Source organism: Cimex lectularius, unplaced genomic scaffold (genome assembly GCF_000648675.2).
Source record: "Cimex lectularius strain Harlan isolate CLEC.00 unplaced genomic scaffold, Clec_2.1 scaffold3, whole genome shotgun sequence".
NCBI classification, from domain to species: domain Eukaryota; kingdom Metazoa; phylum Arthropoda; class Insecta; order Hemiptera; family Cimicidae; genus Cimex; species Cimex lectularius.
This window is the reverse complement of record NW_019392688.1, coordinates 5,539-19,832: the sequence shown is the minus strand read 5'-3', so window position 1 is coordinate 19,832 and position 14,294 is coordinate 5,539. Positions and strand designations below refer to the sequence as shown.

At 36.7% G+C, this 14,294-nt stretch overlaps 1 protein-coding gene across 1 annotated transcript; it reads right to left on the bottom strand.

The window, feature by feature from the left end:
* Nucleotides 1–1,026: 1,026 nt before the first annotated feature.
* On the bottom strand, nucleotides 1,027–11,798 carry LOC106668425 (rap guanine nucleotide exchange factor 4; the record flags this gene model as incomplete). Its single annotated transcript, XM_024225810.1, has 10 exons — nucleotides 1,027–2,550; nucleotides 2,614–2,733; nucleotides 4,457–4,686; nucleotides 4,745–4,923; nucleotides 10,427–10,552; nucleotides 10,613–10,866; nucleotides 10,922–11,114; nucleotides 11,174–11,312; nucleotides 11,389–11,550; nucleotides 11,611–11,798. Coding segments are annotated over 10 exons (1,716 nt in total), but the record flags the coding sequence as incomplete, so codon positions are not given.
* Nucleotides 11,799–14,294: the final 2,496 nt, after the last annotated feature.

Here is a 14,294-nt window from a genome sequence, read left to right as displayed (position 1 = left end):
TTTAGTGGTCAATTGACTTCTTTCAATTAATTATTATTTTTATGTAAGGTTTTTGGTTGAGATAAAAAATACAGTGTCACGAGCGGGATTCGAACCGTGACCTTCGGCTAAATACGCCGAGAGGATCAAGTAAAGATAGCTCAAGTGGTAGGGCAGGGCGTATCTAGCCGAAGGTCGTGAGTTCGAATCCCGCTCGCGACACTGACTATTTTATCTCAACCAAAAAACCTTACATAAAAAGAATGCATTTTTATCTTCTAGAACTTTTTATTTTCTAGAATTTTTATTTTCTATATCGTCTATAGTTGAATGCTGGCTCTAAATCTAAATTGGTGACTTGGTATAATGTTCTCTTTTTCAATGTAGTTGTTTTTCAATAGTTTTTAGATTGCTGGATGTAATGAGATGAGTCGGTAGGGTGGAACTTCGTGTGGTGTTTTAGTTGGTTATGTTATTATAGTGATCTCAGCTACTTTTCAGATATTAAGGACGAACCTAATTCTTAATGCTTTGATAAACAAATATCTCAAATTAAAAACTCCTTGTTTGGTTAGCAAAATTTCTCTGAGAACAGAGCATTTTTCTCCCTCTTCTATTCTTCACTCCTGAGCTTTCGAAGTATTTTCATTATTTTTTTTATATATTTGGCTATTTTCTTTTGTTTAATAACAGATGAGTTGAACATACTCCATTTAGTTTATAAACGTTTCAGCCAAATGAATTGAAAATCTTTGAATCTCTTACCCAGGAGCCGTCTTTTTTTTAAGTGGGTTTAATTTTAAAATTTAGATGATTGTTTTCTTTAATTTTTGTGTTCCTTTTCGTAATAAGTCGTCGGTCTTAACTGCTTTTAAGCTGTTAAGTTTACTATTTATATAGTTATATTTTTTGAATTTGCATTATCTTGTTCAAAATTGTTTTATCAGCAGGATCTCTCGACTTGTTATCGTATCCTAGTTTTCATTTTTTCTTGAATAAAGTCCGTAATTTTTCGGGACATAAGGGTTGTATAAATAAAAAGGTTCGTTTAAAGTTTGATTATTTTATTGCAAATACTTAGGATACAATAGAATTCTTTTTAAGGAAATATTACATTTTAAATACATTTGTCCTCTTCGTAATTTCGTAAAATATTCTTCTGCGTTAATTCCGTCTGACAATAATTTGACATGATTGGCTTGGGCGAAAAATTGACTTTATTCACAAAATGTTCAAAAACTATTATTTCTATTGGAGTTTTTGATAAATGTGTATCACTATTTTCTTTTAAATCACTTAGACTTGTTCTTGGTCGACAATGATATAATTTGAAATAAAAATTGGTCTTGACAACACACGAATCCAGTTTATTTATTCAGATTTAGAAAAAAAATTTAAAAATTTTTAATTAATTTTTTAAAATTACTTAGAACATCTTTAACTTTAAAGGAAGCAATACATAGAAGTATAAACTAACCTAAAGATACAACATCACATTTATTCAACACAAATAAAGTAGGTATAGAAGCGATATCTTTTAAAAAAATCAAAAATAAATAATAAAAATATAAATTAAAAAGTTATAAAGGGATACAATTATGTAGGTACAACATATTTGGTTCATGTACCAGCAAGGCACTCACATTTCTGATTTTCTCTTTTTCCTCTCTGAAATCCGCAAAAGAGCCGTTTTACCGATATACTGATTGTCTCATTTTGTGTTAGAGAAACAAAAATATATAGAGTAACTATCTAACGTTAGATTAAAATTTTTTTCACGATTAGGAAGTGAACGATCACATATACTGGAATTCCGTCCCGTTTTCAATATATTTCCCCCATGATTATGCCCTGTCAAAGTTAAAAAAAAGTTCATGGAGTCATCTTCTTTTACAATTCGATCCATCGGTTTGATAAATTTTAACTAAAAGGTATCTATTACTAAGTACTAAGCATTTTTTAGTAACTCTACAAATTAATTATTCCAATATGAAAAGTAAAGCATTTTTGATTTTTAGTGATAGTTAAAATACTAGCCATTTCGTAGTAAACAATTGGCTTAAGATAGTAAGTAGCAAATAGTAGTAATAGTAGGAAAAAATATATATCTGAAATATTAAAATTCTTTTTTATAATTGGATCGAAAACAAAATTCATAATAATTTTTATAGAATACTATATGTAATGACTAGAATTCAATAATTTTTTATTCTTTTTTTATTATATAAAAGATTAAAAATTTATATTATTTACAAAAGTATTGCGATAAAACTATAGCTAAGATGCTTTGGTGTTCTTAGGTTTTTTTAAATTTTATAAATATTCTTTTTGATAATTTGTAATTTTGAAAATCTTTGGCTTCGGATATTAAAAAAAGGGCAAAAAACGTTTTTGTTCTTATTTTGATAAAATTGCAGGCTGCCTGGAAGAATTTTAAATTGTGAATTTACGACCTCCTCGGTTCAAGTTTTTGCGAGTGGCTGTTCAGCGTCCTCTGGTTGTCGATCGTCCGGAGACACCTGACGTACGCTCTGACTTCGGACTCGTTCTTCGGCGTCGGCGGGTCAATGACTGAAACGAAAATTGACTCGGTCAATACCGCTGGATGGAGATACAGTCAGACATTTCACTCACCCATGTGCCTGTTGCGGCAGTATCGCAGTGTTCGTAGGGTTTGCGCGAGCATGTGCATCTTCTCGAAATTGACCAGGCCATCGACCATTGTTTTGTTCCCTTCGTGTATAAACGTCATATCTAATGAATTAAATTCAAAATATTAATAACTTTTCTTTTTAAAACAAAAACGAATTGTGATTTAAAACTGGTAGAGACTCACAGGAATCGTTCATTCCTAAAAAAAAGTAATGAGATACTGTTCCCTTAAATATTGAACGAAACTTCAACATTTAGACCAATCAAAAAAATACACCCATTTTTTGCTTGAAAACGGTTTTGGCAAAGTAATTTTTAGATTAATTAAGGTTTTTAATTGAGATGTATATGCGTATCTAGCCGATGATCTGGGTTCGAATCCCGCTCTTGACACTGACTTTTTTATCTCAACTAAAAACCTTAATTAATTGTAATATATTAATTGGTCAAGCGGATCACGAAAACTAGTGAATTTAGTCATTTTTAGAGTATGTCTGAGTTCAAAACAATTGATTGTCACACATTACACCCAGTTTATAAATTACAGAGGTAATAATAAAAAAGTAAAAACTAACTGTGTACATACATTTTTGTGTGAATGTTATATTGCGTTTTATTATTTAGATTGATTCTCTCATTTAAAAAAAATCAAACTGCGATAACGTACGAGCCCGTACGTAATATGACAAGTCTGATAATTATCTGCAATTTCTGTTAAAAATTCAACGTCTACAATATGTAGAAAAGGTTCGATAAGTTAAAAAGCATAAGATGAAATATTAGTTAGGTTAAATTTTGAATTCATGCTAACAACGTATATTGGGGGGCGTCGGTGGCCGCAACGGTTTAGGTGTTGACACGGCATCACTGTACGGTAAAGGTCCCGGGTTCGAATCCAGCGGCCGACATACAAGACGGCTCTTTTTAAAAAACAGCGGCATCCCTAGGGTTGATATAACCTCCGCTATTGCGAACCTTCGTAAAAAAGAACTCACAAACTTTATCCTGAAACCTACGAGTTAACTTCCTGGACCGATAACACATAGTTTAGCAGACGGATCTCGAAAGGTCGTTCAGGTACTTTTACAGGTACATTGTTAGTATATTAATTCAGTTAAATAAATTTGGTTTTAATTATTACATGGGCCGGCGTCCCACAAGGGTTCTTGGTCCACTCTTTGTTCAGCTGACCTGCCAATACATCCCATCATACCCTTACAACCTTGACGAGTGATAAATTTTATCTCCTAACTCCAATCCTATTCAAAAGGGCTTGAGTTGGAGGGGTCCAATATCCTAGAGAATCTTGAGCTCATTGAACAAAAGTGTAAAAGTGTGGAAGATGAAACTAAAAAGGAAAAATGTACCCAAATTACGTTCACTTTAGACAAACAACCTTACCTTGGCTATACGTTAATAGTGAAAAACTATCGACATCTACCCAAGTAAAATACTTAGGGCTATATTAACACAAGACTCAAGTGACAAGAACTAATTAGACGATTTGGATTACGAAAATTTATAGGACCGACCAGACATGACGGTAAAGAACACACTAACTCTGTACAAAACATTACTTCGACCTACCTGGTCATTGGGGCTGAATTTAACATACACTGAATATAAGCATTACAATCAAAAGAAAAAAAAATTAACAACGTATATTGTAGATTGATCGTATCTGATCACCTCTATCTGTTCTTTCTGGTTATTCTGACTGTTTCGACATTTCATTATCCTTGTCTTTCAGTTCAAGGTACACCAACGCAAAAAAAAAAAATAAATAAATAAATAAAACATGATGACCTTGCGGAACCTTGATTACCTTTCAGCAGCAGAGGCATGAACGGTATGAGAGGGCTGCTCATACTGGTTACGACTGCCCTGTACGCCCTGTGATTCCTAGATGGATCGATGGTCGCCTCGAGCTGGGTGTAAAGCTTCCTCGATTTGCTCGGCAGCTTGTCCCAGGTGGCTGACAGCCTGGAAACTGCGACGTTGCTCAGGCCGAGCACCAGAGCAAACATGCCGTTGATGTTGTGGAACTCCTTGCAGCTGAAAGAAATCACGTGAAAAAAATATTCTAAATACAAATAGAAATTAGGTTACTAACTAAGATGCGATTTTGATGATTTTTCGAAGCACGTGGACCCTTTTGCTAAGACTCTGCGTCAGGCAGATCTCGGTGACTACCCAGTACTGGAGTTCGTTGAATCGCCTGAGAAAAACGTCCAAATTGGCAGTGTTCTGTCCGAACCTGTGTCTACCGAACGTGTGGTACAGAAGCTCGTACTGTCAACAAAAAGGAAAATCTCTTTCAAAAGAAAATCATATTAATTTGATTACACGAGAATTTTTAAGCCAGTATAAGCAGGAAAACAGATTAAATCCCATAGCGTTGGAACAGTTCCTGTGAGAGGATTTTCGCCAATATTCTTTAATTTTTCTAAACTGTTCTATCAGTTTTTATGTTTGTGTCTATGTTTTACTTTATTTTATATATTTACGAAGAGTTTTGTTTTAAACTCTATCAATCAATTTATGCAAAGTTTAATACTATTCCAGCTCTTTGTTATTTTACAGTCAGTATCAAAAGAAGCAATTTTGATAATTGGTAATTAATGTAATCGTGCAGAAATACTGAAGATAACATTGCCTTCTTCAATGAATATTACTATCTTAAAATTACTTACAACAATATCAACAAATTTTATGCCAATTAATCTAATACCAAGGTGTCCTTTTTAGATGGCCCGGCTGAATTTCTCTCTTAAACCAATGACGCTATAAAAATCAATAAAAAATGTTTAATATCTTTCAGTCTGGTTACAACTTTTTAACTTTTTTTGAGAAATATTATACAGCGTATCTGAGGCCCAGTTCAACTTAAAAATTCAAATTAAAAATACGACGATACATCCTGGCCCATCATTTAAAGGAAATTTTACGCTGAGAAAAAATCGTGCGTTCGGAGTTTAAATTGGTAAAAAACAAAAAATCATTTGGTTTGCTATTTATTAATCACATTTCAAGTTGGAACTGCCTGCCTTGCGAAAAGATGCAACGATTTGTTCTTTTTTAACCACTCTTCACCGGTGCTTAGAGCGATAAAGTCAGGGGAGATGGATTGACATCGCCTCCCGTATACTCGGTCGTCCTAAAAAGGACAATGAGGATCTTTAACGTCCGCACCAAGCCTATTCGGCCTTATCGGAAGTTTTGATTCTCAACATGAGAGCTGACGCACCTTCGCATACGGGAAGGGTGCTACTGCCGCAGCGTTGGTGTAAAGGCAGCTCAGTTTAACCAAGTGAACCTCGCTCTCCGCTTGCCCATTCCGAGTAGTCGGGTCCCCATTGAGCATCGAACCGTATGCCGCGCGCCAAGCCGTAAAATTTTAAAAAAATACAACAGCCTGGTCTCCCGCGCACTCCCTAGATAGAGAAGGCCACTCTACCACCCAGAGTAGTGGGGCTTCCCTAGCGTAGAAACTACCGGACCCGCTCCGGCCGCAGTTTTGTTTAAAGTGGAATTGCTAGCCACCCCAAGAGGAGACCGCCTAGGGGAAAAGCCTCCAATCGAGTTCAGCCTACACCTATGTGCAAAGCATACTCAATTAGGAGCAACCGATACACTACCCGTTCCCATCCGCCACTATTCACGCATTCGAGGGACTTTTCAGCATAATCATAGCGTCCTCAACGCTTATTCGCAGCCGTCCGATCCGCCGTATCCCGTGAAGCCGGGTGTATAACGGTGGTCATACGCAAGTTTCGTGCGAGGGTCACAGGTAGAAGACAGCTTCTTCTCTAAGTGCCCGCCAGGGGTCTCGCCACGGCCAACTACGAGTCCATTCCCATTGTAACAGGGGCTGAACCTTGGAACATTTCTGTTACCCCATAGTACAGATGGTTATGCACCCTCCTCCGTCTATTCAGACAGGATCTGGTGCCCTAACCCTCGTGTGCCTCTGATAAGGTACTCGCCGCCCCATGCCGACCCGCGGCCGACACAAGTACAGCTTGTGCTTTAGAGAGGTTGCTAAGCCGCCCTCAGGGCTACACCATTATTTTGCGCCCGGACACCCTCATTGTAGCCAACAATGAAGGAACCTGGAGTGAGAAAGAGACGTTGATGAAGCACGAGGTACACCTTTCTTGAGCCCCGAGCCTTAACCACGTTGTACCACCCGGAGATGGATTGACAAGCATTTTGTATCCTTTGCCGCAGTTCTTCAACTTAGGTTGCTGGGTTATAATGGCTATATTGGCGTAGACACTGTTTTTTAAATGGCCCCATAGAAAACAGTCAAGTGGAGTTAAATCGGGTGACTGAGGAGGCCAACAGATCGGGCCATGATGTCCTATCCACCTATCCAGGAAGTGACTATTCAAATAACGTCTCACCTGCAAAGAATTGTGTGCGTGGCAACCATCAAGCTGGAGAGTCGTTCTTTGTCGTTGTTGTAGACGAACATCATCTAATAGGGTTGGTAAAACCACACACAGAAACATACAGAAAAGTTTGTGGTGATCAGGAAATTTCTGGGAGTACAATTTTCCTACACGACGCGCAATACCACCACTATCAAACAAGCAGTCGTACATCTCGTTGTTGGTTGGAAAAAAACTGGCTCTTAGGTTCATTTTTACTGGAATACTGAATGTAACGAATAGTTACTATTGTAACATTTATTTACTTCCTGATTACCTCTCATAATGCGAGTTTGACAAACAATGACGGAATGTAAACCATAAAGGCAATAAATGTTTACTTTAGTGAAGAAGCAAATTATTGGAATTAACAACGAAACAAACGAAAACTTTTTGTCATAACTTTGTCATTTTTTGACCAATTTAAAATCCGATTGCACATTTTCAGCGAAAAAAATCCTTTAAAATGATGTGTTAGGATTTGTAGGGTTATTTGAACTTATGAAGTTGTACTGGGCTTGACGTACCCTGTATAATTTTTCTCCAAAAAAGGCAAAAATTCGAAATTAGACTAAAAAATATTAAACCCGTATTTTTTATAGCATTTTTGGATCAAGACAAATTCAGCCGGGCCTAAAAAAACACCCTGAATATTGTGTTATTTTCTTGATTTTTATCTACCATTTAAATTGAATACAGTATATATATTTAGTGAATAAATTTTTATTTATTTAATAACGTTCTATTCTACATTAGAGATAAGTAATAAAATACAAGCAGAATTGCCACTTATTGCTAACATAATACAATATTTATAAGAACATTAATATAAATGTATATGTATCTAATATATAATTTGTATTTAATAACAAATTATTTTTTCGAACTTTTTTACATTAACGACAGCGTTATTTTTCGTTCGAATGACATTGAAATCGACAAAGCCATTTGACGGTTGAAAAGTTACAAGTCGTCTGACATATGCAAATATCACTCTGACACTATGAGGTTCAATTTTATTGGTGAAATTAGGGCAAAATTGATCATCTACCATTTTGTGTATTTTCAGACTAATCTCGTACAGATTTATCCATGTTGCAATGCTAATGACTCAATTTATGATCAAATAATCGTCCAATTTCACAGTTGTGCCATGGCCACGGTATTTCATTAACTAACATAGCAAAGGGTAAAATTCGTTATACACGTAGTTTTGGATGGGTTAAATTATAGTCAAAGAAAATAAGTTTTTAATTACTAATTTCTTAGAATTGTTATTTTAAACGGGGTCAATCGTATTGCTAGTAGGTGGCTAATTAATCGGATGATGGATGCCGTCCCGAAGCGAGCACGTGATGACATATCTCGCCTTCTCAATAATGATTTACTCTATAGCCTGTAAATTAACTGGAAGGCTGTGTCATCAATCGCTCCGGGGTGATTTCTCGTCAAGGATGGTTGAGCAATAAATTTCACCCTGTCGTGATAACGAGCCCTTTCATGACAAGCTGCGAGGATTATCCAGGAGCATCCTATCTTGCAGCAGCCGAATTCGGTAAAAACAGACCTCAGGTGGTTAACGTAGATTCTTAGTGTTATTTTTTTTCACAACCTTTTTCGGACGACGCACCAATCCTCTTGTCACACTCGGACCCTATCCTTGCAACAGAAGCAACTCAAGAACACCTAGGCTTCATAACAGATTGGTGAACTCAGTGGTGCATTAATCAAAATGAACAAAACAGCCGTCACATGATGTTAACACTCATAAGACGAACGTACCCACGAGTGCGCATAAAAAGTGAAGCAATCTTTCCGTCGCTATCTAGAGTTCTACTTGAAAAACAGCCTTACATGGAACCCATTCTTAAAAAGAACTCAACCGAAGATTCGACAAATATCCTACTCGGACCTAAATATGCAGTAAGTGGACAGAACCAATTAACAATATATGAGATACTGAAGATAAGATATGTATCGACCTGCTATTGAACAACTTGGCAAAAAGGATCTTCGATGAGGTCACAACTGAACGACAATTCTTTAAATTTTTGCGATTATATTGTCATCATCAGGGCTTATTTATTTTAGGAAAATATCGCAGTTAGAACATGTTACGTAGACTTACATGATCGAGCTGTGTGTTTCGCCAAGCTATCCAACTTCCAAGAATACAATCCTTTCATTCAAAAATCTTTCTCGTATCCTCAACGCTTCCTTCTACTTCACTATTAATTTCACTAATTTCGTGGTCCGCTTGACCAATTAATACATTACAATTAATTAAGGTTTTTAGTCGAGATGAAATAAAGTTAATGGCACGAGAGGGATTCGAACCCACGACCTTCGGCTAGATACGCCGCTGCTCTACCAAGTACCTCTAGCAAGTAGGGTTATCAATGACATTCATTCGGTAAAGATACGTCCTGTTCCTTCCGTGGTCCGTAAGTGCCATGGTAGTCTTAAAAGTATGACTTATATGTAAGCGGTGTTCAATGGTTGGAATAAATTCTTCGGATTCCTTTTATCACCTCTCTCCACTCATCTTTCAATGTCGTTATTGCATTCCCATTAGCCCAAAATTTCACATAGCTGACGAGAGTAGGTGATTGGGAAGCTTTCATCAGATGCCGCATGCTTTGCCATCCTATCTGCTGTTTCGTTGCCATCGTTTCCAGCGTGAGCTTTAATCGAGAGCAATCCGACCTGCCATCCCAATTTTGCCCGCAGTTTCCTAAGCGTTGCACGAATTTTATCTACGGCAATGTGATTTCGGTGTTCTATGAGCATGTCGAATGTACCGAACTCTCTGTGTATATCATAGTAGCGTTCATAGCTTGAACCAGGAGGTTTTCTGAGGTTCTTTCTAACAACCATTTTGTCCGATGCATCAACGCTAGAATTTCTGCCTGGTTAATTGAACATCATGCTGCCAAAGGGTACTTTAGCGTGGCATTTCCGTTTAGAGTGATATACCACGACAGAGGAACCCAGAGAGTCACCCATCTTACAACCAACCGAAAAAATGTCGTATGTTGGATCTAGTTTTCCAGACTAGTTTCCAACTCGGCTGGATTTGCCCATTCTGCTGGTGGTAAAGGATTGCCAATTACATATTCCGGCCCAAGACAGGTGTACTCTTTTTTTCGTAAACCTTAACTCTTTCCTTTAATTTAATATCGATGGGAATTATATATATACTGGCGGTACAGACCTTGCGTCGTACGAACGGAACCCTAAACCCATGAAACCACAACCCTTCTTCTTCCATGTCCGTGATGAGGTTTCTTCCATTTCTTTGTTTTTATTATACATCATTATATATTTACATACAGAAAGCATTTTATTATTTTAATACTAACTTCGTGGATATTCCAGAATAGCTCCCAGTCGAACATCGTTAGGTGGTATGCCATCTCTTTGGCACTGACGTCCTCCAGGTCTAGTTCCAGCCCCTCGGTCGGTATCTCCTGCTCGGGTATGATGGTCTGCAAGCATTCCGGAATAAGGAAAAAGTACTTAAAATCATATAATAACTATTTATTTACCAATGCGTCCAAATGCTCTTTTGGCGCGACGAAGATCTTTCCATTCAGAGTCAGCGCGGTCGGTATGCTGACTTCAGAATCCCTGAAAGTAATCCTTTCACCGTTGCTTTTGACCTCAGCGAGCAACAGGTCCTCCGGCCTGTGCCTGATCCCCAGTTTGTCCGCCGCGGCGACTTTGATCTGTTCGGCCGTCGCCGACACCTGCATGCGGAGGGTGCAGTAAGTGTGATCCGCGCAGTACACCCTGAAAATTACTATAGGGCAGAGTTGTAAAACTTTGACATATTCTCGTATTTCCATTTGACCTACTGTCATCGTGGGACTTTATCAACGTCCCTCCGGTTTCAGACGGGGAAAAAAGGCAAATTGGCTGTCCTGAAGGCGGCAGTTTCCATCTGTTGACGACTGTCGAGGATTCGCGGTGTCTGGTGATCTGCGCCGTCACCCTGTGCATCAGTCCAGATTCTTCCCATCCCTCGTGTTCACAATCCGACGCTAATTCCTTAAAACCAAAAAGAATTAGAATATTCAACAATAGTAATTACTAGTGCTACAAGGTACCTCGATGAAAGCGACCGCGTTTGAATCAGCAAGTACTGGATGCCTTATCGTCGTGACCCATCGGTACACGAACAGAATCACTTTTCTTTTGTGTCCGTCCGATTGTTCTTTATCATGAAGCGGAGTATCCATGGTATAAGTAAGCATTATTAAGGAAAATCATCTTTCATACACAACACCCACAACAAAAAATAAAATAAGTAAAAAAAGGATATTGTTTGCGCAGTTCTTGAACCAGATGTCTCGTCGATATGAAAAGTACATGTGTGAGAAGAAAATCGTCCAACGCTGGGTCGTGGGCGGCCGTGTTGGTATCCAATCTGGAATCTAGGAGGTGTTCGACCATCCTCATCGCAGTACATGCCATAACAACATATCTTCAGGGCAGAAAATAATTGTAAAAAGTTAGAAAATTCAAGAACAGAACTCGTACTTACTTGTATTGTGAGTTCGGCGAGGAACTTTTCTCCAAGACGAGCACGTCTTTCCCGTGCTCCTTGAGGCGGACCGTGTTCGCCTCGACGTCCCGTAAAATCCGGTTGAAATCCTCTTTGTCGACGCGAAGCAGGTGAGTGCCGTCCTCCCGCACTATTATACTCGCAGCCCTAAAATAATTAATCGGATTTTAAATCCAGCAAATGAAATAGAGAAATAGGAAATATGTTGAAAAAGGGTTTTATTATAGAATGTGATATGAGGGTGGAGGTAGGGCCTTAGAAATAGCGTCGACTTACTCCTGTCAATCATCCAAAATTTTTTACATTTTGTTAGTTTTAACAATTTTTTGAATATGAAAAAATAAATATATTAGAATATTGTAAGAATTGGAACCACAGAGTGTCCAGTGAACAGACGTCAGTACTTCAGGAGGTTATCTTACTTATCAAATTTCACTTAAAAGCCCCTATTGTCCAAAGCCTAATTCTCAACTTTATTCGAGATATTTCACTTGTCATGTTACTTCGACCTTTCACAACCTTATTCCATGAAGTATCTCATGTCTCTTGAAATGTTAATCCTTCTGAAAATTTGATTACACCAACGGGTAAAACATTGAAAAACCTATGAGTGTCTTTTTTTATATTGCAACTTTAGACAATTAAACTTAAATCATTCAGAAGTTTCTATAAAGTAAGTTTTTTTTTGGTGCTGTAAATACGGACAGATAAGGCGCTTACACAAAAGTTGCTCTTGATAATGAGCTGTAAACACACAAAGTTTAATTTCACAACGGTCAGTTATCGCTAATCCAAAATTAATGTTTAATTACGAAAAATTGATTTATCGGTTACGAACTGTTCAAAAACATTAGTTATGAACATATTTTGATAGTTCTATTAAAAGTAATGAAAGTAATACAAATTAACAAGAAAGACTCATTGGTACAAAATTGAACATAAGAAAAAAACTTGAGAGCAATAAAATCTGTCCAAGCAGGAGAACAATTTTAACAATTAATTTAAAAATTTTAAGCTTTCTTATGAACAATTTCAATTAATTAAGGTTTTTAGTTGAGATAAAAAAATCATGTTACGAGCGGGATTCGAACCCACGATCTTCGGCTAAATACGCCTCTCCTCTACCACTTGAGCTATCGTGACTTCGATCCACTCGGACACCAACTTCCCATCTCAATTCGGGATCCCGCTCGTGAAACTGACTTTTATCTGAGATATTAATATTAATATTAGATATTAATTGGTCAAGCGGGCCACGAAAACTAGTGAACTTATGAACATTGTTGTACCAAACAGTATTTTTCGTTAATTTTTTATTATTCTCATTTTTTCTAGATAGAAGTTGCACATACAAGATTTAAAAAAATTATAACCGTAAACTGAAATTTGTATATATTAAATGCTAATTTTACACTGGTGATAACTGACCTTTGAGATTACGTACCCGTGTTTAAAGCTCAATATCTGTCTGAATTAACTAAGCCAAGAAAGAAAGAGCAAGTAAATCTTACTTCACCTATAGTAAACTTGGGAAAATCGTAAGAGTTTATGATCAAATTGATTTTGTACTTTGTTTCCTTAAGGTTAATACAATAAAAAAAATCTTATAAAAATATTAATGTTCTTTCCAGTGCTATAATCAAATTTACAGTAGAATTAATAGAAACAAGACTTATGAAAAAGGCTGTGAAATGTTGAAGTAGTACAACACTTGTATTACCTTGATTTTATTAAATAGAAATTCCAAAATTCGAATGGCCATTTTTCAATGATAATTGGTCTTTACGAAATTCAGTACATGTGTTTATAACTAGAGGCAACTTTTGTCTAAGCACCATATCTGCCAGTATTTTTAGAACCCCGAAAATCTTACTCAAACTCAGAATTGTGTAAACTCTTAAAGTTTTTTTTATGATATTTTGTATTTTGTTTGTTTAAGGTTGCAAGGAACAAAAATTCTCAACGATATTTCAATGCTCTTTCCATTAGTATAATCCAGTTTATAGTATGATTTACCTGATTACACGACATTTGAAAATGGCAAAAAGAGGGAAAATTCGAACGGTTGTAGGTTGAGATGGAGAGTTGGTGTCCGAGTGGATCGAAGTCACGCTCAAGTGGTTAGAGCAGCTGCGTGTTTAGCCGAAGGTCGTGGGTTCGAATCCCGCTCGTGGCACTAACTTTTTTTTATCTCAACTAAAAATCTTAATTAATTAACCAACACCTTACATTAAAAAAATTAGCTGAAAGAAGTAACTTGGTCAATTAACCACTAAAACATAAAAAAGTATGATTAACATTATTTTTGTGACACACTAGGTACTTAATGGAATAATAAATGAAGTAACCAAGTGAAATATCTCCAATAAAATTGACAATCATGCTTTTAAAGGCTTTTTAATCCAATTTGAAAAGTTGGATTACCTCCTGAAGTAGTGACCTCTGTTCACGAAATTCCTTGTATATATGGACTTAATTGTGTTTGTGAGTGTGTCTGATAAAAAAAAAAAAAAAACGTTTCAAAAGATATGCAATTACTACCTATTCGATTTGGTTGATACGGTTCTTTGAGCTCGACACTAACAAATCGATTAATGACTAATTAATGATAAATATTACGTCTAGTCAAATAATAAATCCAATAATAGTCATATATGTTAACA